The sequence below is a fragment of the Meriones unguiculatus genome, chromosome 10, assembly GCF_030254825.1.
Source record: "Meriones unguiculatus strain TT.TT164.6M chromosome 10, Bangor_MerUng_6.1, whole genome shotgun sequence".
Classification (NCBI taxonomy): Eukaryota; Metazoa; Chordata; class Mammalia; order Rodentia; family Muridae; genus Meriones; species Meriones unguiculatus.
Window position 1 is genome coordinate 116,760,750 of NC_083358.1, and position 22,714 is coordinate 116,783,463.

The following is a 22,714-nucleotide window of genomic DNA, read 5'->3' on the forward strand; positions in this document are numbered from 1 at the left end:
TGTTGACCGTAAGTTACGCAGACTCATGTCCCCACTACAATGATGCTAAAAAAGTTCCTGAATTTGTCCTTGTTTTTACTTTTTATTTAATGCTATTTTTTAATTACATGTGTGGTTGCTATGGAGGTGTCCAATCACCCTGGCATTACAGGCAGCTGTGCATGACCCTTTACGGTGGCAGGAACTGACCACTTATCAGATGGTCTTCTATCTTCCATCTGGTGACCTCTTCATGTAGTCATAGAAATTAGTAAAGAGCGTAAAGAACTGTATAGATAACATCTCATGACTGACAACATTCCAAATTAAGCATTAAACTCTAAAACCTTTTAAAATATGTATCAGTTCACTAGAAATAAAACATTAACATGTTTTTATGGAAAACAGATCTTTTCCATACACCAACAATGTAGTGAGAATGCTACAACCTTCTGCTTTGCAATCTCCTGAGTTTGACTTCGTGGACAGCTGGGTCTATAGAAAACAGCACTGTGAAACTATAAAGGCAAGACCAAAGAAGCATAAGAAATAAATGACAAAAGCAATTACCAAAGTGAGAAATGTGTCCCAAAATTTTCTAGTGGGCTGGAAACAAGTAACCAGCAATGTAAGACCCTGTGGAAATGAACAGATGTCTTCAAAAGCAGACTCATAAAAATAGCATGGAGACAGCAGAACAGTCAATGTGAACAAGGAAGCCAGGAATGAGCCTGGGCGTCACACCTGTAAGCTGAAGACCAGGAGAAAAAACCACTAATTTATTCACCTGAGCCCTGATCTCTCCATAATTTCTATTTCCACCCAACCTATTAAAATTAACAGATATATAATCATATATAAAAATGTGCTTATTCAATGATGTAAATATAAGTATCCAGTGGTCAATAACATACTAGAAAATTATCAACTGACCACTATTTCTCCATCCCAACATCACTACTGATTTTGATATACTCAGAAGGTTAGACAATTCATTTATTTAAACCTTTCTTCTCCCTAATACTCTTTTCCCCATAACTACTGACAATAACTTAAGTTTACTACACTTAAGTCTACATGTATGTCTACTTCTATATTGGCATTACTATACAGAAGGGCATAATATACCAGCTACTCCAAAGCTACTTAGCCATTCATTCAGACACTGACTGAAGGCCTACTATGGCACATGCAACGTTTGTACAGAAGAAACGCATGATAAAGTGCAAGCACCTAAGGTAAAAATGCTGTAGGAATACCACGGTGGGTTGTAATACATGGGCATGTGAACAGAAATTTGGATTAGAAAGTGGCAAGGGATTTTAAATTTAATTCAGAGGGAGACAGGGTGCCAATGCCAGGGAGGCTGTTCCATTTCATTGTGTTAACTTCTGATTGCTGAGGAGCAGGTTATCATTATCTCATTTGTAGAGGAATTTTAACCCAGAAACATGGCTGCTGTGGCAAGGGATTGTATCTGAAAAGCCAGGTATATGTGATCCAGCTGGAATGCAGACACGCCACACACCTTTAATCCCTCTGGCTGGAAGGCAGACACACCCTTAGACACACCTTTAATCCCAAACACTGAAAGTTAGTTTGTAGAAGGAAGCAGCCATGTTTGAAAGTGATGTCTAACTGAGAGGCAGACAAAGTGACAAATCAGAGAAAGATTTGACAGAATGAGCCAGAGATAGGAGACACCCAACTCTCACCAGAAGAGACAAGAGAAAGAGGACTGAGCAGCATGGAGGGAGAGAGGGAGGAGGCAATTTTACTGAGACAGTTGTACAGAAACAGGTTGTAGAGAATGAACAAGCTAGACATAGATGGAGACAGATGAGCCAGAGAGTGAGAAAGAGCCAGATTAGAACAGATTTCCAAAGTTAGAATGAGACCGAGCAGAGCAATTCAGTGAGAAACTGAGAAAAGCCAGACTGAATCGGTCAGCTAGGAGAGGAGTTTGAGTCAGAACAGCTGAGTTGAAACAGCCAGCCAGAGTTAAGAAATAACTAGAAAGGGTGGGTGTATTCAACAGTAAGTCTCAGGCTGAAAACATTCTAGGCCTAGAAGCTTCCAGGACTAGGCAGTAAGCCTCCAAGATGACAATTAAATCAGGCAAATAAGTTAGCTTTACACTCGTTGACTACAAATATATTCATCGAGATTGTTATTTTCTGATTCTTACTGTACAATGAGATAGCTATAGATCATCACAGCTTCAAGGGGTCAGGAAGATAGCACGGATTAGCTGAATTCCCTGCTCCAAAAGCCCTTTGTTCAGGCTGTGAGCAAGGTGCTAGTCAGCTGTGTTCCAGAGGTCACTCCAGGGATGTCTCCCAGCCCGCGCTCACTTGGGTTATCATGATTAGCATCAAGTTAGGTCTCCCACCCTCACAGCTGGGATCCCTGGGGTCCGCCTACTCTGTACACCAGTCACTGGTAATATTTACAACTCTACCTCAGTCTTTTTTAACAGGCTACAGTTCTGTTCACAGTCCCAACATACTTAACACCGCACGCACACATGCACACACGCTGAAGTCTCTGTGAGGTTTTTTGTTTTTGTTTTTTAATTAAGAGGCAGTGAAGAATGCTATTCCTCCACAATCGTGGGAGAAAGTCTGTGACATACTGAGTGGCAGAAGGAAGATCAAACGACTACTCAGAATATCCATCACTTCAAACCTATAATTCCAATCTGAGGACATTCAGAATCATCCATCCATGGGACTTACCAACAGAAGCTATTCCTATGTGATGAAAATACAATTTTGTGTAGCTTGGCCAAGTTCTGACTACTTCCAGCCTCTCTGTCTTTCCAGCCTGTGGTGACCATTCTTCTGTTCTGTATTTCCATATACTAATATAATATAGTATAATATAGTATAATATAGTATATATTATAGTATATATTATATTATAGAGTTTGTTATAATTTATATTATATTATATAGTTTTGGATTTTAAAAGAAAGTGACAGTATGTGTCATCAAAGCTCATGCATAGTATAAATGGTGCTGGGCAATGCCAACCCGTCATGGCAATGCATTCTTGACAAAACTACACAAAGCTATTTCTTTCCCCGTCTCACAGAGCCCTCTGGTTGGTTTATGGAGTTCTCACAAGGCTGTTCTACCTTTGCTGGTGTGGGCTCACACTGACATGGCCCATCTTTTTGGAAGATACTGTTAACAGGATCCATCATCCACTGTATTTTCTAAGTCCTATGCACCAGGCGGTCCTCAGCCATGGCCATTACTTTGACTCTTGCCTTCACATATCTCTTGAGTGTGTAGACGTCCTGTTCTTCACCCTCCCCTCTAGTGCTATCTCTGCATATCACCTTCCCCTTCCAGGTCTGACACAGTACCTTGCCATGTTCTTTTACTTACAGAATAATTAATAACAATTATAGTTTCAGTATTTTAAAAAATTTTAACAACTTAAAGTAAGATACAATGTTGGTCAAATCATATTAATGTTTTACTAAGTAGTCAGTCACAGTTTATTTCAAAGTACGGTCAGGAATCTATATATTTTATCTACTGCTAGGAGAAAATTAAAATGAGCCGTGTAAAACATAAGAGACTTTGAGAGGAGGAGATGAGTCAAGTCTCAGCATGAAGTCTAGGCTGTCCCTGAATCCTCGATCCCCCTGCCTCAGTCTCCATGCTAGGATACATGGCTCTGTGCAATCACACCAGTCTCCAAGCCTGTCCTTCCTTCATTTGCTTCCAGAGGTCTTTTTAAATTGTCTTTGGCTGTTTTGTTCTTCATCTGTTTTTGTTTTATTAGATTTTGGGTTCTGTTTTTTGCTCTGCTACCTTAGAATATGCTTTTGGAAGGCTAGAAAGGTGACTCAGCAATTAAGAGCACTGGTTGCTCTTTCGGGAGATTCTAGCACCAATATGGCAGCTCACAATCGTCTGTCACTTTACTCCTAGTGGCCCTGATGCCCTCTTCTAGCTTACCTGGGCACTGAGCACAGATGTAGTCCATAGACATACATGCCAGCAAAACACACTACATATATCAAATACAATAATACATTTTTCTAGAAAAAAAAAGTGCTTTTGAGCTGTCTGTCTTTGATAAAGAGACAGCAGTACGTATGAATACCCAAGTGTGCAGATCCCATGACATGTGGAAACCTGTAACCCGAAAAGCTTCTCTGCTGGCCCCTCTCTGCCCATGTTAGCTGTTTGGCCATCACCTGTGTCAATTTCTTTGACTGGGCAAGGTCTATGCGGAGACTTCCGAGTTCCTTCCACCCCTAAGCGGCAGCCCGGTGCAGCACAGGCGCAGGCTCTTTGGGAAGTACGGCTGTTAGCTCCTCCAACACACATAAACACAACAAGCCGAGAAGCGCTGAGCAAGCACGATCAGAGAGAAGGCCGTGAGCACAGAGGACGGGTGAGCATAACATAAGAGGGTTTTCTTTAAACACGGACCTGAGAGAAAAACAGTGCAGACTTCCAGAAAAGTCAGAGTGTTCATGTGTCTGTGGTCCTGGAAACACACTGCAGCAAAAACCACGAAATAAAGTGATTACATACAAGAACCAAGCCCAGCAGAGGACCCTTCCACATCAATCCATCAGAGCAGCATGGCTTTCTTGTGCTTATTAGCACATTAAGCACATATGACCTGATTCTGTCATTAAACTTCCAAATGATGTCTAATCCTCTCAGTGGTCATTGCCCACAGTTCCTCTTAAACAGAACTGGCATTCCAAAGAGACCAAGCAGTTAAAGCTGTCTTTATGAGAACGGCTCCTCGATTACTGCCGGGGCCGTGAGAGGCTAGTGCTGCAAAGGGGAAACAGTAGGTAAGTGGATTCCCTTTTCAATCTACGACGAAGCCAAACTGATCACAACAGAGTACAACAGAGGTAGATGCCAAGGATAATACAGTACAAATTATGGCCAAGATCCCGTGTTTCTAGGGCACACTGTTTCTTTAAGTGAACACACACAGAACTGTTCTCAACTATGAAGAATTATAAATCTTCTTCACAACCTATTAATGCAACCGTTTTGGAGATTTGGCTTGGCACCATCTAAACCTGAAGCCCACGTGTGCGTCTCCTAATTAAGAATAAGCAACAACAGTGACAAACATCACACAGCTGTGCAGAGATTGATGCGAACTTGCCTGGGGCACCACTAGGCCCTGGCATGTGTGGCTGCAGCAGCTATATAAAGCTCATGACTTTATGAAACCAAATACAGGGATTTCCTTTCTGACTCCCACACTTTTCCAAAGAGGCAGACATACGCACTTTTGTGCAATTTAAACTTGGAGCCGTCCACATTGTAATACTGACTGAAATGCTACGCATCATTTAAACTTAAAAAAATAAAAAAAGGCATTGACTTATTTTTCTTGGGAAAAAGAAAAACCACAAAGAACTGCCTCGCTTGTTGCTTAACTACCCAGACTCCTTCTGAAACAAGGCAGGCTACAAAGGAATAAAGTAAGCTGTGTGACCTTGGCTAAGTTCCTTTCCGCTCTCCAAGCTTCACCATCTTGCAGTTACCTACAAACTGCATAAAGTACACTACCAACCCTTCGAAGGTCAGCTGGTTGATTCAGTCTCCGTAGCAACCAGAGCTTGCCAAGGGTCTGCAACACTAGGCACCCAGTAAGCCATGGACAACCAACCTCTTCCCTGTGCAGACTTGATGAAACCTATGGAAAAGGATGCTGCTATTTCAATTGATTCTAGCTTCCCCGGTTGAGATCACACTGCTGTGAGTACAAATAGGTATGCATTTTCCAGGAAAACAAGCAGACTGACTTAGAAAGATTGCCCAGTAGAGCAAGCCTTCCCAAGGTACCAAGCGTGTTACCTTGGTCTGGACGATGAAACAGCAGGCCCCTCACAGATCCAAACCCACAGCCCTGAAGCCATTTCTCCATTGTTGGTTAGATCTCAGAGTTGCAATGTCACCTTTCTCTGGAACACTACAAGTCTAAAAACCGATATATATAACAATATATCTAACGATATATATAACAATATATATATTGTTTTTTTCAATGTTGCTATCCATACAGAAGGAATACAGAAACTGTTTTATAAAACTCCACTGCATGAATAACTGACTGCATAAAAGAAAAAAAAAATGCTAACTTTAACCATCAGATCATTTAACTATCAGCACAAAAAAAAAAACAGTTACTTGATCAACTCAAACACATTACCTAGCCACATCCATTAACTCAGGACCAATCTGGCTCATCGACATAACACCCCCAAGATTACCTTGAAGCAAATTCCAATCTAAAGCAAAATCTTTAGGAACCTTCAAGTCATGAGACGGGACTCTACTGCAGAATCACAATTTAAGAATGCTGTAGGCTAGTAGAGCTAATCCCGGTGGTGGAGGCACCTGGGAGCTGCCCATCCAGGGCGTGAGGGAGGGAGAACTAGCCCCACCACTTGTCTGCCATGAGGTGGCTTGGGCAAGGGAAAGATGGCCACCTCTCCCCCTTAATCTCCACCGCCTGCAGCAGGCAGGAGAGCCAGCCCCGCACCTCACCTGGACAGCACAGTAGAGCTGTCCAGCCCCTTGCTAGCTATGGCAATGCATGATAGCCAGGACAGCACTGGAGAACTCGTCCTGCTGGTGTAGGGACGAGAGAGCTGGTGGGCTGTCAGCTCAGCTACCACCCTGGCCCAGATCCAGGGATGTGAGTTGGCCTACCTCAATCTCTACCTCATCTATGAACTGCTGGAGTGCATGAAAGAGCTGACCCTGCAGATCCAAAGCTGCAGGATCTTCCTGACACAGGGCAACAACAGGATATTCAAGAGCAATCCTGGTGAGGATCTAGTATTGATGGTGTAGCAGAAGCCTTAAACCAGACCAATGAATGGCTCATGCATTCAACACTTGCAAGTGAATTTGGGCGGACGCGTGTACTGTGTAACAACACACTGCAGCTCCCGCACGAACAGGTTTTGTTTTGTTTTTACTCATCTTATTTTCTTTGTGGGGGAGGTTGCCAGGGTGGAAGGTGCATACCAAAGGATGGAAAACATCATGGGCGCATGATGTGAAAGTCACAGAGAATCAGTAAAAAGCTCAGAAAACCAGAACACGTTAGGCAGACGGTGTCCACACGGTAACAACTACCTGTTATCAGTTGTCAGCAGGGTGTTCCCTCTGCTGCTGTCTAACGGGGAAACTGTGCCGATACAGCCAGCATCTGTGACACCAGGTGAAAACTAAACCCTTATCCAGAATCACTATGGACCTGCAGTTGTCTTTAGTAGGACTAGTATCTTAAAACCCTACAAGTCAGGTGTGAAGACCCCACGCACACTCACCTGCGGAAAGCTACAGAGCATGCTCTGTGTCTTGTTACAGAGAGGATTTTGAAAAAAGTAAATCAGAAGACAGGAGGGAGAAATCTAGATGGGTCATTATGATACAGACACACCCAAGCCCCGGCCAAGCAACAGCATACAGGACAAGAAGAATACATAAGACTGCACCTTCTCCAGAGAGTTAGGAACCCCAAGTCAGCGCTCAGTGGACTAGGAGTGAGAACAGAAATACGACTCACCAAGCTAATCTCTGACCTCCAGTCACTCTCAAAAGAGTCAGCCAACTGGAAAGTGAAAACAAGGAGTGCTTTTGAGGGACTTTTCATCCAGTGCCAAATCAACCCAGTGACATGAGACCGTGTGACATGTAATTGACTCAGCCTGTTCTGCGCACACTCTTCTCGACTTGCATGCTTCAGTGGAGTCAATACCGCACTGTCAGACACAGGGTACTTTTACTGCCACAAGTGTGCATACATCTGCACCCATTCAGAGTGCAGCAACTAGAACAGGGCAATCAGCATTCCATCACAGGATTTTTAGTCCCTGTGCCGGGAACTGAGACACTTCACCTGTCAAAGAAGACAACATCCAGGAAGGAGAAATGGGGTCTCATCCTCAGTCCTGCCCCAGTAGTTCCTTGCTGTCGCTGTTAGCGGACATCCAGTTTGCAGGGAAGAGCAACGAGGGAGGGCAGGCCTAACTCTGCTGCTGGGAAGCCATTTTTTAAACTGACGAAAACATCCCCTTGGGGATATCGGGTGGCCCACTGTGTTCAGACTGCACGAAAATATACACATGCTACTTTAAGGCCTTCTAGGACTCTGGGATTCGATATGTGCCGTGAGAACATGCGCACTAACAACCTGTCAACACAATCCTGGGTCTGGGGTTTGAGCATGGCACCCACTGCTGCATCTGTGATCCCTACGGGGAAAGACAGCATGAGGAAGCCTGAGAATGGCCTTCTCGGCTGTCACTACCCCTATGACCCAACGAACTCAGCTGTGAGGGCAAATGCCCACTGCACCTCTGTGTTTTTCCAGTAAGTAGCCCAGGAGTATGGTCTTTCTTCAAGACCTTGACACAATGTGAAAACAGGACAGCAGGCTTTACTGGGAAGGTGTCTAAGGCAGGCCAATATGGAGACCTACTTCACTCAGCAATTCTGCTCACTCTGACTTTTAGTGAAACAAAACCCAGAAGATCAACAGAAGCCTAGGAGACCCAGACTGGCATGTTCCTCTAGGATGCATGAGCAAATACTGTCAATCTTTAGGTTAGCCACAGTCTGGCAAGAATTTACTAGTCAAAACATTTCATTTTGACCAAGGACAGTAGTGTTTGCCATTGTAAACACTATTGGGGTGGGGTCCAATGACAGTGTGTACTTAGCATGCATGATGATTTGAGCTCCAACATGTAAAAACTGTTTAAGAAAACTATTTAAGATGAAAGATGTTATGAGGGTGCAGAGGTGCACTCCTGTAATCCTAACACTTGAGGAGGCAGGAGGAGGCAGATGTTGGGGAGTACAAGGCCAGCTTGATCTACAAAGCAAGTCTAGAGGAGCCAAGGCTACATAGAAAAACTCTGAGGAGGAGAAGGAGGAAGGGGAGGAGGAGGAAAAAAGAAAATGGATGTTATAATGCTAAGATAATAACATATGCCATCAGTTGTTCCTAACTAAATGCAACACTGGCTGGAAAAGAAAATCCAGAAGGCTTCAGTTGAACTCACACTGACAAAATCTAATGGGACCAGGGTGACCTTTCCTTCTATTTGTTTTTATGAGTGCGTGTTTTGTCTACATGTACGTCTGTGCAGCATGTGTGCCTAATGCTCATGGAGGCCAGAAGGCGGCATCAGAACACCCAGGAATGCAGATACAGATGGTCATGAGCCACTACACGGGTCCTGAGACTCAAACCCAGGTCCTCTAGAAAACCAGTGCTCTTAACTGCTTAGCCATCTGTCTCATCCTCCGAAGGTAAACTTGTCAATTTGCCCAAGCCCATTTACTATGGCTTCCCCAGATTCCCAGAAGGCTGGGCACAAAAACAACAAAAACACAAAGAGGTTTTCTTCATTATTCTACCCATTAAGTTGAAACCTAAAAGGACTGCCAAACTGTTGTTCATCTATCTCAGTGTGCTTCTACCTTCCATGGCCAAACTGAAGACTTATGACTGCAATGAGAGATTTCCCCGTGGCTGGTGTTCCTGATGAGGAAGACAGGAGTCAGACGAGTAGCATCCCAATACTCTCCCATCAGACTCCTGAAGAGCCATGATATGTAAGAGCAAAAGACTAAAATTGCAGAGTTCAGAGAAATTTCCCTGAATGCAGCAGCCACTCATGGATTTTTAGGTTACCGGTTTCCTCTCAGGCCTAGGGTGCTCTCTCCTGAGATTCCCTGAGAAATAACATACGCAATCCCTGAATGTACCATATAACTTTCTGAAGCTAGAACCCACAACTTTCGTTACATTTTCAGAGTGACTATGGATATAGTGAAGCTTCAGGACATGGGGGAAAGACATCAGATGTCGGAATGGGCTTTCAGTGCTCACTGGCCAGATGAATGCCAGACCAAGAGGTCAACTAGTCAGTGTAACACAGGAGAGAGAACTCAGAAGAGAGACGGAGACCCTGGAAAACCATCACCCAGTAAGAGACCTTTATGCATGGACTGTGTAAGCAGTGGAGTACTAGGAGAAAAGAGGGGGATGGGAGGAGAGATGATGTCAATATTTTAATCTTCTGCTTTAAACCTTGGGCTGAAAAGATAAGAACTGAAAGGGAGGGCTGGAAACGTTTGGTTGTTAAAGACTAGTAGGCTGGAAACCCAAAAAAGACCAGACCTGAAAGAGTGTTTCTATGTTCTAGGCATAAAATTGTGGGACTCAGGGTCAGGTTTGGAAGAGGTTCAGGTTTGGAATGCTTTCAAGGACCAGGTTTCACCTAAAGCCATGTGATCAGACCCTTTATGTCACACAGGACATACATAAAGCTACACAAATAGTAATATTTTGTTATAGTTACAATTGAGCTAAATCAAAACTGTTGAAGAACCTGTTCAAGAGAATGAACAAAACTGTAGGTGTCTCACACTCACCCAGTCTGAAGGATGATCTGACTGTAATAAAACCTTAGCAAATCAAAGGAAGTAGACACATGATTTGAGTCAAAGGAATCAGCAGGAACTCAAGAATACCATGATGAGTACCTGGGGGTCATCAGCTGTCAAGGATACAGCCTTCCACTTTCAGCCCACTCAGAGGAGCTCCGACCCTGAGCTCCCTGTCTTCCCATTATACCTGAGATCTACCACGGAGAACCCCTCAGTCAGGGCGCCCAAGAGCGACCCACACTAACAAGCCCAGTTTCTCTATAGCCGGACTCCAAGCTTCTTGGAGGAGAAAGACCATGCCTCAGCCTAGATTCCACTGACTGACAGCACTGTGTCTAGCCCAGTGGTGACTAGCAGACCTAGAAAAGAGGGGACCAAAACTTGCAAACACTGATGGAGAAGCTCATGTCCACAGTGGGTGGGTCTTAAGAGGCAGTAAAATGTAAGTACCGAACCACTGTAAGACACTACAAAAGTAGGAGGACACAGAGGTTTAAAAAAGGAAAAAGAAGTAGTTATGAGTTCAAAGTTTTCTCTCAGCTTTGCACACGGAGGGGTGACAGGGAACGGCCGGGGTAAACGAAGGCTCTGTTTGTAGATTTCAATGGTACACAGACTGTGTGAGCGCCCCCAGAGAGAACGTGCCATCTGAAATGCCCTGCCACACATTACTGTGACACACAGAACCCGTAAATTTTGCCGCAGTTCTGTATCTGTACTTTTAGATTAGATTAGATTAGATTAGAGTTCAGAACTAGTAAAGCCTATGTAAGTATCTCAATATCCACAAAATTATAAAATCTGAAACCTGAAACACTCCTGATCCTAAGCATTCTTGGTAAGAATTGTTTAATCTGTACATTAGTGCCCTTTTATTATTTTATTTATTATTATAAAATGTTCATGAAAAGTGTGTAACTTATTTTCAAGACTTGCTTATAGTTTTACAAACTTAAAAATTCATCTTATTATATTTTACTGCTGCACTATTTCATGTTTTTCTTATTCTACTTAGAATGTATGGTGTAACTTCAGATTTCTGGAAACATTATCAGGCATCATGTAGGTGATTTAATGTGATCCACAACTATTTTAAATCTGTTTTTTAAGATCAATTTAGGCTAATCCAACCCACTAAGCAATTAAGTTTAAAAAAAAAAGAAGAAGAAGAAGAAAACAGAAGGCCAGAGTCACCTGGGAAACTACACTGTCCTGGGTTTGAATCCTAGCAATTCCATAAGTACATGACCTTCAGCAAGTTCTTAATTCCATCCCCACTCGTGACCTACAATTGAACATCTGAGCATCTGTCGGAGTTACTGAGCAGGACAGTAACTGAGGTGATGTCACATACCTAACAGAGGGGTGCACTGAGGAAACTGCAGGTAAGCTATCATTACGTCAGCCATCGGGTGATAAGGAAGGAGGCAGGTGATGGGAACCAAGGCCAGCCAGACGCGGAGTGGAGAGGGTATGGAGTGTCCACCACACTGAGACAGTTAAGGGAAAGAGAAAGAAGAGAGAAAGGGCGGACAGGGAGGAGTTCCTTGTTCTCTATGACCCACCTTGTTCTCTATGAAACCACCTAATCTCTTGGTTTTCGCAAAATACAAATTTCTACATTTTTTAAAATGTAACTGTCCAGGCATTTATCAGAGTTACAGAACAGGCTTTAAAGGACAGAAATGGTTTTAGATGTCAGCTCAGCCACTTTCTACTTTCTAATCAAGCCTGACTGTGCCTTGTTTTCCATGAGTGAACAGTGGTAAGGTACAGGACAGCTAACCCTGTTCTGGTTACTCAAAGGTAGTCATGATGACGACGGGCAGTACACACGTCACCCACCTCCCCGGTGTCTTCCATCAGTGGTTAGCTGACCCCAGGACACGGCAGCACTGTTGGACAGATGAGCACGCTGGCAGTGAGGCAGCGGGGTTACATGGAGAGCGAGAGCGCCACAGTTTGGAAAAGCAGAGTCCTACACGAGGAACTCCCTTTTAGCATCCCTGATGACAAACTTTCTATACACTATTTCAATGAAACTCCATAAAGGAGCTGAGCTAGCCCTGGCATTTCCCCTGTGGGCTCTGAAATTACTCCCGATCCTGGCTCCAGTGGTTCTGAGAAGACTCTCCAGCTTTGTTTTACAGAGAACACGAAGCACAGGCCCAGGGGAGGAAATCCACCCCCACAATAACCTTCCCTACAATAAAGGCCTCTGGCAATACCCCTCCAGCTGCCCGTACCCACACTCCACACCCTCACTCTTCTTTCCCTTTCCAAGCACTCCGGGCGCTGGGAGTACAAACAACCCACAAGTGAGATGAGAGAGGGATCACGTTCCACACCATCGCTTTTCAGTCTCTACGGGAAATGGCTCTGAGGACAGGTCTTTGGAGCTCCACAATTCCAGGCTTCTGCAGAGAATTTCAAGGTAGGCAAGGCCTCAGAGGTCAAAGGTCAGCAAGCTTTACTTCAACCCTGCTTCAGTCTCATCTCCAACACCTGACCTTCTTCCTTTGCTCTGTTGAAAGTACACCCCTGGCAAGCTGGTCCCCCTGGTGCAAAGAACATTCTCTAAGACAGCGGAGAACTTGCCCTCCTTTACTGCAGCCCTCCCATTTTCTGGAGGGAAGCACCAAGCCGGTGCCTTCTCTACACTGGGCCCCACCTACTTCAGAATGGCTCCTTCCTCCCAGATCTTCTCCTCTCAAACTACCTTGGTCCCCTGGGAAAGGGCACCCTAGGAGGCTCTTTCCATGCCCTGGCTCCTGGCTGCCCAGAACAGAATGGGTAATATGTTTTCCTTCTCACCTTACAAGCAAGAGAAAAGATTTCCTGTACTTTGAAAGCCTTTTAAAAAGGCATGTCTGAATGTAAGCCCCAAGCATGGAGCAGTCAACACCAGAGACACACGTTCATGAAATGGGAGTATCCGAAAAGTATTACATACGTGTCCACAGTTTTAATATTCTGGTGACGATGTTCAGTGACTGCCGGGAAACACAGTCAGCTGTGGTATGTGGGGCTCCATGGATACTAAGATGTGAGAATGCTTGAGCTCTCTCAATAAAACGCCAACATGTTTATATCTGATATGAACACCACCTCCCTGAGTCACAGCTACATCACCCACCTTCCTGATACAATGCAAATGCTACTTAAAAAGTTATTACAGAATCCTGTTTAGGTCATGATGACGACGGGCAGTACACACGTCACCCACCTCCCCGGTGTCTTCCATCAGTGGTTAGCTGACCCCAGGACACGGCAGCACCTGTGATACAGAAGGTGACCTATTTCAATGAAACCCCGTTTGTCCTCTTCTGTTCTTTATGATGAGGGCAGGGTGTCAGCTGATGGGAGACTTTGTGATATGGATTTCCAACCAGGAAAAAAAATATCAGAGCATAGGATAAAAACTTCTAGAAAGGACAGACACTCACATTCCACACTGGGCATGATCAGTACAAATGATCTCTACCTCAAACCAAGAAAAAGCTAATACAGCCCAGTCCTCGTTTGCTTTCTGTTGCTGTGATCAAACACTGAGGAAAGAACTCTTAGGAAGCAAAGCATTTATTTGCCCACAGGTTTCACCCCATCATTGGGGAGGCCAAGGAAGGCTACAGGGCAGAAGCTTGGACTCAGAAACCACAGAGGAACCAGCTTGCTCAGGAACCCTCTTATCCGGCCCCTGCCGGCCTGCCTAAGGATGGCCGAGAACACCCGAGTTAGCCCTTCAGCATCAGTTAGTAATTAGGAAAATGCCTCACGGGCATGACACTGGCCAGCCTGATGGAAACAATTCCTCAAGGTGAGTCCCTCCTCCCAGGCATGTCTAGGTTTGGGTCACACAGACCTAAGATAAAACCAGGCAGCACAAGCTTGTCATTCCAAATGCTAGCACGCTTAGACAGTTGGCGTCTCAAATGAGATGAACATGGCTGCTTGGACACCTCTTTCCCTGTTCTCTGGCCTTCGCCAACTGTCTCACAAGCCACCAAGAGCATCCTCATCAACAGCGAGTTGTATGTGAACAAGGGTTTAATTGTCCCTGGGCACCCTGGGTTCTAGACAAACCACAAAGCATACAGGCCAGTCCTAGGACAAACGCCAAGACCTCCTGCCCCTACAAGACTCAATGACATACTTGGGCAAACTGAAATACCACAGGAGGCTCAGAGGTCAACCCAAACCACTCCATCACACTGGAAAGTCAATTGAGACACTCAACTCGCTAACTAGAACCTGGATTGCAGTCCTAATCACCCATAGGCTGATAGGGTGGGGAATAGCCTCATGCCTTACTTCACATGGCGCCATTCTCTACAGCATTAACATGAAATGGAAAAGTCAAAGAAAGCCAGCCTAACACTAACGTTTTCTTTGATGTTCTCAAAGTCTCTCTAGGCTCTTCAAGGGTCTTTGAATGGATAGCCGCATTGTAAACCTCCATACATTAAAATGTATGAAATATAATGGTGAGCTCAATGTGAGCAGACACAATGCCTGAGAAGGCTTATTACCAGCCCCACTGTCTCCATTATTATTAGTAGTAGTAGTAGTAGTTTTTCAAGACAGGGTTTTTCTGTGTAGCCCTGGCTGTCCTAGAACTCGCTCTGTAGACCAGGCTGGCCTTGAACTCAGAGATCCATCTGCTCTGCCTCCCAAGTGCTGGGATTGAAGGCGTGAGCCACCATCGCCCGGCTGCCCAACTGTTTCTTTAAAGAGTGCCTCACCCCCACACAGGAGCCGACTGGCATTCAGACCATGAGAAATACCAACTAGATGCCCAGCCTCAGGCACTGCAGACCCTTTGGGGTCCTTCCCTCCCACCAGCGCCCTGGCTTCTCCCCGGCAGTCCTGTGGTGCCGCGTCGGTACTGCCTCCACGGATGCACACTGTTGGCCATCCATCAAGCACTGACTAAGACCCTTGCTCCCAACAGGAAGTTCACTCTGGTGACTCCATGCCACCTGCCATTTCTCAGTGTCTCCTCTCACAGGCAGCCACTGGCGTGCTTGACCACAGTCTTACGTGGCCTTGACACAAACATGGATCCCTTATGACTTCTCTTTTGTCACTAATACTAAAAGCTTGACATTTTCTCAAGGACAGTGCTCTTATTCTAGCAATGAAAAACAAAGCATTCAGCATCAAACACTCTCAGTGCGATCCCAAGCACCCCCATCTGGCTGTGTCCCCATGAACAAGCTCATCTCTCACAGGGCAGGAGACATTCAGAGTCTGTACCTGTGTAGACAGTGTCACATACACGGATGAAATCAGGTGTCAGGCGTGTGACCGTGTGTTCCTGAACACATCACAGTTTGGGTGTTTGCTGGTTTACTTCTTGGTGCATGTGTGCGCCGAGGGGTGGGGGGCGTATACAGTAGAGGAGAACTGAAGCCAGGGCCTCATGTGTGCTAGGTAAGTAAGTGTTCTATCACTAAAGCAGCTGTCAAACTCTCTGGGAAGGCGGGCCGAGAGCTTGATGTCCATCTGCCTCAGCCTTCTGTCCTATAGGAATGCACAACAATGCTCAGCTTTGTATTTTTATCATGTTTTTTAACTGTGTGTAAGCACAAAGAGCTCCAACCCCATTAGATGCAAATACCATTATTTTAATAAACCAAAAGCCAATCTCACATCCTCACATTCCCTACTTGTAAATTTCCCTCAGTTCTCCCAGGACTAAGTTCACACCTTCCTATGCGACCCTACAAAATAGACAGCAGATTGTGCTGAGTGATGCTTTTCACCCTGACAAGCCCATCTTCTCGACCATGCCCTTGGTACACCTAAGCCCTCCTTCCTGATTGATTACATTTGTCTCTACTTGCTGTTGCACAGCCTCTGAAGCAAGTTTACCTGGAGCCCTGAGCTGTCCTGATACCCTCCCGTGGCACTTTCCCTGCCCACACCAAGCCAGATTCCCTCTCGTATTTATCTTCCTCAAATCACACAACTCTAACTCACACCAGGCACTCAGGAAACAATGCTCTGAATTAAGGTATAACAAGTACATAAAAGTCGTAAGGCCATCGGTGTAAGCGCAGTGGGAAAATCCGTGGGAAGTTCAGAGTACCTGTTTTGCAATGGAAACACAATTTTCTGTCTTGCAGAGAAAAGAAAACACACTCACCACCCTGATAATGTTTTTGGCCCAGGAACACTCCTTTTAAAACAACATCTTAATGTTTAGTGTGCAAAAGAAACCAAGACATATGGAATGAGTTTCCTAGCGAGTACATATGGATATTATAAGCAGCAGCAGTGAAGGGGCTGGGAAATTATGATCTCCAAGGCAGATAAACTTGGTCTTTTCCTCACTCCAAAACCCAGCAGGGGCTCCCCTACTTTAACAGCATGGCGGGTTCCTTTTTGCTTTGGTGACTTTCCTATGCTCACCATTTTTTCCCAGTCCTGGGGAAGGAAAATAAGCAGGGAGAGGAAGAAAACACCTTCAAGTCCTCCGCGCCACCCCTGTGCAAACTTCTCTCTTGTACACTCCCCTCGGGCTGGGCCTCCACACACTGTGGTAACATTTTCCTTCCTCTCAAGCCTTTTAACCCCTCCCAGCCTCCCTCTCCCCCTTGCTTCTTGTTCCCAAACATCTCCCAAAGCACCTTCATCCCCCACTACTTTCCAGTCCAGTGGAGGTGTGTGGCTGATATGAACACAGACATCACATGTATTCTTTACAAGCACCCTCGTCAGCAGGATTATTCTTCCTTAAAGCAGGGCCTATCTATGACACGCATCCCGGTTAGCTGGTCAGAAAAGAACAAAGTTTGAAACACACAAGGAAAATCAAAAGAAGTCAGGAAGGGAGGAACTGCAGATGAACAAAGCTGCCACCCCTCCTCAGCCACATTAGCCTCCAGCCTGGCTCACAGAGCTTGCCCCTCTTCTGAGGAAATCTCAGGGTGCTTGGGCCACCTTTCCTGGATAAGCCAAAGCTTGGCTGGACACAGTGACGAGAGCAAGCGAGCACGGGGAGTCTAGCCACAACCTCCATCACAGCTCCTGGATCCGTGGGTCGCAGGACACTGTGGAAGGAGGACATGGGAGGGGTCTGAGGGCAGGGCAGCTGGGAGAGGGTGGAGAAAGGAGAGAGTGGGAGCAGAGTGAGGTAATTCTGTTTCAATTAAAAACATATTTTTAAAAAAGAAATCTTAGCACTTTCATTTAGAATAACCACAAACTCTGCTCCACTCTAAACCGCTGCAGCTCTGAGAGAGCAGAGAGCTGAGCACACGGCTGCCCTCTTCTGCCTGCCTCGCCAGGGCTGCTCAGAAATCCCCACAAAGCTGCCAACATGGAGCGCCATCCGTGCAGAGCTCCTGCAGAAACATCACATGCCCATTTTCCTGGTAGGGGCACTTTGAGTGCCCCTGCCCCAAGAGCAAGGCCCCGAGCGCAGTTCTCACTAATGAACTGCACCTGAGCCCCCTAATTAAGATTGACTATAATGACAGTTGACCTACTGTCACGTTCCAACGATGCACTTTTCTAAAAAATGAACAGTAGCCATCTTCCCAGGTGACTCAGAGCATGCTAATGAGGCCCAGTGACAGTGGGACAGAGCCATAAATAAGGGCATAAATTCACCACCAGAGGCTACCAAAACAGTAAGATTGGATGTACCAAACAAACTGCCTTTATCATGTTAGTAAAATAAGCTGGCAGCTCAGGTACCAAGTTTAACTTGTCAGAACAAATCCACATTCACATTCACCAATACTGCTCCAACGAGTAGCAACTACGAGGCCTCGAGAGCTGCCCTCGTGCGGGGCAAGGACTCCATCTCCGTCCGTCGTCTCTGTCCCAGCACTCCAGCTCCCACTGGGCACACAGGATGCATTCATCCATTTAGTACCCATTCCCAGTATACCTAACGGGCAGCAGGTAAGTAGATAAAAATAAAATCACTGCCCTCAGCAGCCCGACAGGGAGAGACAGGCAACACCTTAACGAGATGAGCTACAAAGCACCTGGAGCTAAGGTAAGAGTTAGAGGGTTAGCCCACAACATGGTTGCCACCTTCTTCCCAACCAGGAACTCAGCCTCGCCTCCACATCCCAGCCCCTGCTGCAGCCTTGGCAGGTAACACAATCTTAACAAAAAAGTCCTTTTAGCACACCGATGAGTGACCGCATGCCTTTAAAGCCCACATGTCCCCTGTGGAGGAGCAGCCACAGGGAGAGCTAGCAAGGTCGTGAACAGAAGAAGTGGGGACCTCCACGAGTTCTTAAAAGACTCTGGGACACTTTTAAAAGTCACAGCTTGCCTGGGTTACAGAGCACTGAACAACACCTGAAAGATGGCTTAAACCAGGACCTCTTCGCCCAGGGTCCACAGATGTGGCAGTGCAGTCAGCAATCTGAAACTCTTAGGTCAAGAAGGGCTTTTAACTAGCAGAAGTCTAGCTTCGGCCCCAAAACAGTGCTTTTTTGTTAAAACTGTGTATGTCTTGTTAAGAGTAAATTGTGCCTTGCTCAATCCTAAGCACCTGTCTTTGCTTTTCTTAACTTGTTAACGGGGGAAAAACTTAGTTCTGAGGAGGGGGGGCGGGAGCAAAGCAGGGCTGGGCACTAAAACCACTCCCTCATACACAGCACACAAACACATTCTGCAGAGTGACCCCCACAAAAGTCAGCTGCACCCCAACACACACTGCTATGGGGCAGACGACACACCAGACAAAGTCACACTTAGGTCTGAACTTAGGTACAAAATCATCTAAAATCTGAAGCGAATCTTCTCCCATGCTCCAGACTGAAGCTCTCCAGCGCTAACCAGAGGCAAACAAAAGAGATGCATTCTTGTAGGTGAGCAAAGCTCCTGCCCAGCTCATGAGAGTGAAATTCCCGTGCGCTTCTCGTGACAGAAATCTGGAGAGAGAAGGAAGTCTCTCTTCCTTGCCTGTCTGTCTGTCCACGGCTCTAACAGGAAGCTGGTCTCTTCCCCCACAAAGCATGACCATGACTTGCGATGCTTCCCTGTGACCACGCTTCCTAGAAAGCTCTGAAACGTGGCCAACCTAAGCCCCTCTTCCTTACAAGCTGACTACCCAAGGCATTTCGTCATTGCAGCAGAAAGGTGACCAGCAGTTCTCTGGCTCCACATTATCTCCATTCATTTACTTTCCCTAAGTTAAAAAGCCCGCACTTGGCCAGTGGCAGAAGGGGATCAACTAACACATGAAACTGGGGAAACTAAAGGCACAAATTAAAATGTTAAATTAGCTGACTACTATTAATTAATTAACTAAATAGTCCTGATCGCATTTGCACTGTCTTCCTTTACATCTGGACACAATGTTTCCTCAATAAAGCCATGAGGCAGGAGGAGGCCGATTCAGGATCAGATTCAGGGAACGCCATCAGAACACTGAGCTGAATGTCACCTTCCTAGGAATAAATTCACAGCAACAACGAGACAGAAAGACAGAGTAATAACAAAGCCGTGTACATGTTAACAAGCCAAACATAACTATTACTGCAGAAGAAATGACAGTGGTACCTTCTCATGGTTTTCGATTAAGATTTCTACGACGATATTCTGAAACTTCAAATCCATGATGGCGGCAACGGTTTCTTCCTGCGGTCTCATCAGAGTTGGTCCAAAGACCACTCCTAAGTTTGCCACAGTCATCAGATTCTGCTTCGAGTGATTGGACACGCTACATTGATGAAGAAGGAAAAAACTTAGCTGAGTAGCGACAACTACAGGGCATTTGACATTCTGTAACCTCTCTATTTCCTTAACGTACAAAAAGGCAGAAGATTCAAACTGTCCTCAGTGTCTGCCTGTGTGCGAGCACTGAACAAAACAGCAGCCAGCACACACAGGCTGCTTTGGTTTGTCTCCTCCTCCCTCCCCGTCTTCCCCTCCCCTCCATTCCTCCCTTTTGCCTCAGTTAAAGTAACCAGTCTCCTCAGCCCCTTCCAGGCTCCTTCCACCATGTTATTCTGATTCACTTCACGCCCAGGACAATAGAGCAGCTGACCTAAGACTGGAGTCCCCAAGACAGTGAGCCAGCGCTTTCCATGCTTTCTCAGACTGTGTGACGTGGATGGAAAGCTGACACAAGCACAGACCTTGCAAAAGTCAAGGAAAATTCTGTGAAAGTGTTCCCATGAGGACAGCCCTCACGCTAGCTAGCTCACTTCCAAGCAGCCATTCTTTCAGCAGCCCATTGATCACATATATATTTGCTCAGTATTAAACAGACAAGTGGATTTGTGTAGATATAAAGAATTGTGTAGCTGTCTTGAGCCAACAAACGGAAATTAAAATAGAATTTCCTAAATTAATCCTATTTCATTTCACGAGAATAAGTCATACTGCTTGTCATTTCAGCAAGCATGTCTTCCTCCGTAAAATAGACATCATGTTTTAGTTGCACATAGACAAAAGCGGCCTAGGACACTCCTCTTTCCTCAGACCACCATTCCCTTGCTAACACTGATGTCTAGATTCCAATTCACTTCATAACAATTAGATTCGCTCCACCGTGCCCAGCTCTCCATTTTGTTTTTCACAGATGGGAAACGTGAATGGACCCATTACTGGACTGAACAAATGTAAAGGGTATCTTCAAACTCAGCATTAGGTGTGCATGGAACCAAGCTCAATCTGCTAACAGATTTATAATCCTATTTCCACAGCCCGTGTACGTAGCAACATACCCTCCCCTTCACTGCTTTGCTGGCAGTGGTAGTAAGCAAAAAATGACACAGCTTCAAGAGGCATTCTATTTCACCTCTCCTATCCAAAGCACACCATGAATCAAAAGTCCAGCCTGGTCTTCAGTGCAGCCCCTGGCATCGGATAAACACAGCCCAGCTCCAAGAACAGCGCAGGGCACCGCAACACTGGGTAAGATGGGAGGGAAAGAGCACTCACTTCGTCAGGTGTTTCACCAAGATATCCAACATCTCCTTATTCTTCTCTGGCAGTTTGTGTACCAAGAAATGGATGGCATTAACACGGGATTCCGGGCTACCACTTTCTTTTTTAAAAAGGAAAAGAAAAAAAAATAGTTAATGGAGTACTCAGAATCAAACATATTACCCCCAAATGATAATTTTAACAGTTTGTCTGTTTAGGACCAGAAAAGACTGAGGTTAACTGGTCTGGTAACTTCGGAAGAAAACTAAAGTATCTGTCTCACCATTACAAGGTCAGAGAGTGCTCACCACCTTTCCGGACATCCCCACGTGTGCTTCACGCGTGCCTAAACCACGCCCTTCCCCTTGCTTGCCTCTCCCTGGCTGGCGTTAGCAGCACACACAGCTCCAACAGCCACTCCCCCGACCAACACCCCTTGCAGTCAACTCACAGCTCACTGGACCCTGTCCAGTCTTTAGCAACCACCAAGGAACACACGTCCAGTCGCAGCAGCAAACTTCTCTTAGCTACAGGCTCAAGTGAATCTCCCCCAAAATATATGCCCAAGTCACCTCATTTAGGTACCTCAGAAGGGAGCAATTCATGGCTTATTTTGGTGACCTATGATCACAATGAGAGTAAGAGCACACCAAAAGAAGAAACTGTATTTACTGCGCCTTACCAACAGAAGGCACACAAGCCATGTAGGACCCTCTGAGGAAGTGCTAGGGTGAGTCAGGGCAAAGGGGGAAGGAAGTGCAGGGAGAGGGGATCCCTACAATGGATCCTCCTAAAAGGATCCAGTGAGGCAGGGCAAGAAGAGCCAGCACTGGTCCTCTGACTTGTGAGGATTCTAAGGCAAGTGAACTGTCCCTAGGAGATTACAAGCTTGGCCAACAATGAAAACGTCAGCAAATGAGAACACATACTTGATTGTCAGTATATGAAAAAAGGACCAGAACTAGTTAGCCCTGCAGTATGCCGGAGGCCTCAAACATCAGATATCAAAATACCAGAAGCAAAAGAAATGTTTAACACAGAGGCTTTATATCAAAGTCTACAGATGTCAGTTAAGGTAACTGCTTAACAATGGAGAAGATCATAATTCCAAGTCATTGCTTTGATTTTTAAATAACAAAAGCAGAAACTCGGAAGTAGTCATAGGCTCCACAGAAATGAAGACTAGTTGTCAAAGAGAGCAATTTTATCATCAAAAGTTTAGAACCCTAAAGGCATTGTGATGAGGACTGCTGGCTCAGGAGCGCACCCTCACAGTAGCAGCAGCCTCCTACAATAAAAACCTACTTTGTTATTTCAGGACTCAGCACTTACTCAGAAGTATAAACTACAGAAGTAAGTTT

The 22,714-nt window shown here is 45.5% G+C and overlaps 1 protein-coding gene across 5 annotated transcripts in view; it reads right to left on the reverse strand.

Annotated features, from left to right (window-relative positions):
* Arhgap10 (Rho GTPase activating protein 10) overlaps positions 1-22,714 on the reverse strand; it is a 246,939-nt gene that overhangs the window by 55,171 nt on the left and 169,054 nt on the right. For 4 of the 5 annotated variants that reach the window (XM_060393189.1, XM_060393188.1, XM_021655949.2 and 1 more), the window contains 2 exons: positions 21,369-21,474; positions 19,983-20,142 (listed from right to left, as the gene is read on the reverse strand). In XM_060393189.1, the coding sequence (XP_060249172.1) occupies positions 19,983-20,142; positions 21,369-21,474 (266 nt within the window). Of the gene's footprint in view, positions 1-19,982; positions 20,143-21,368; positions 21,475-22,714 lie in introns of those variants that run through there. The other variant, XR_009594838.1, reaches the window with a different exon arrangement.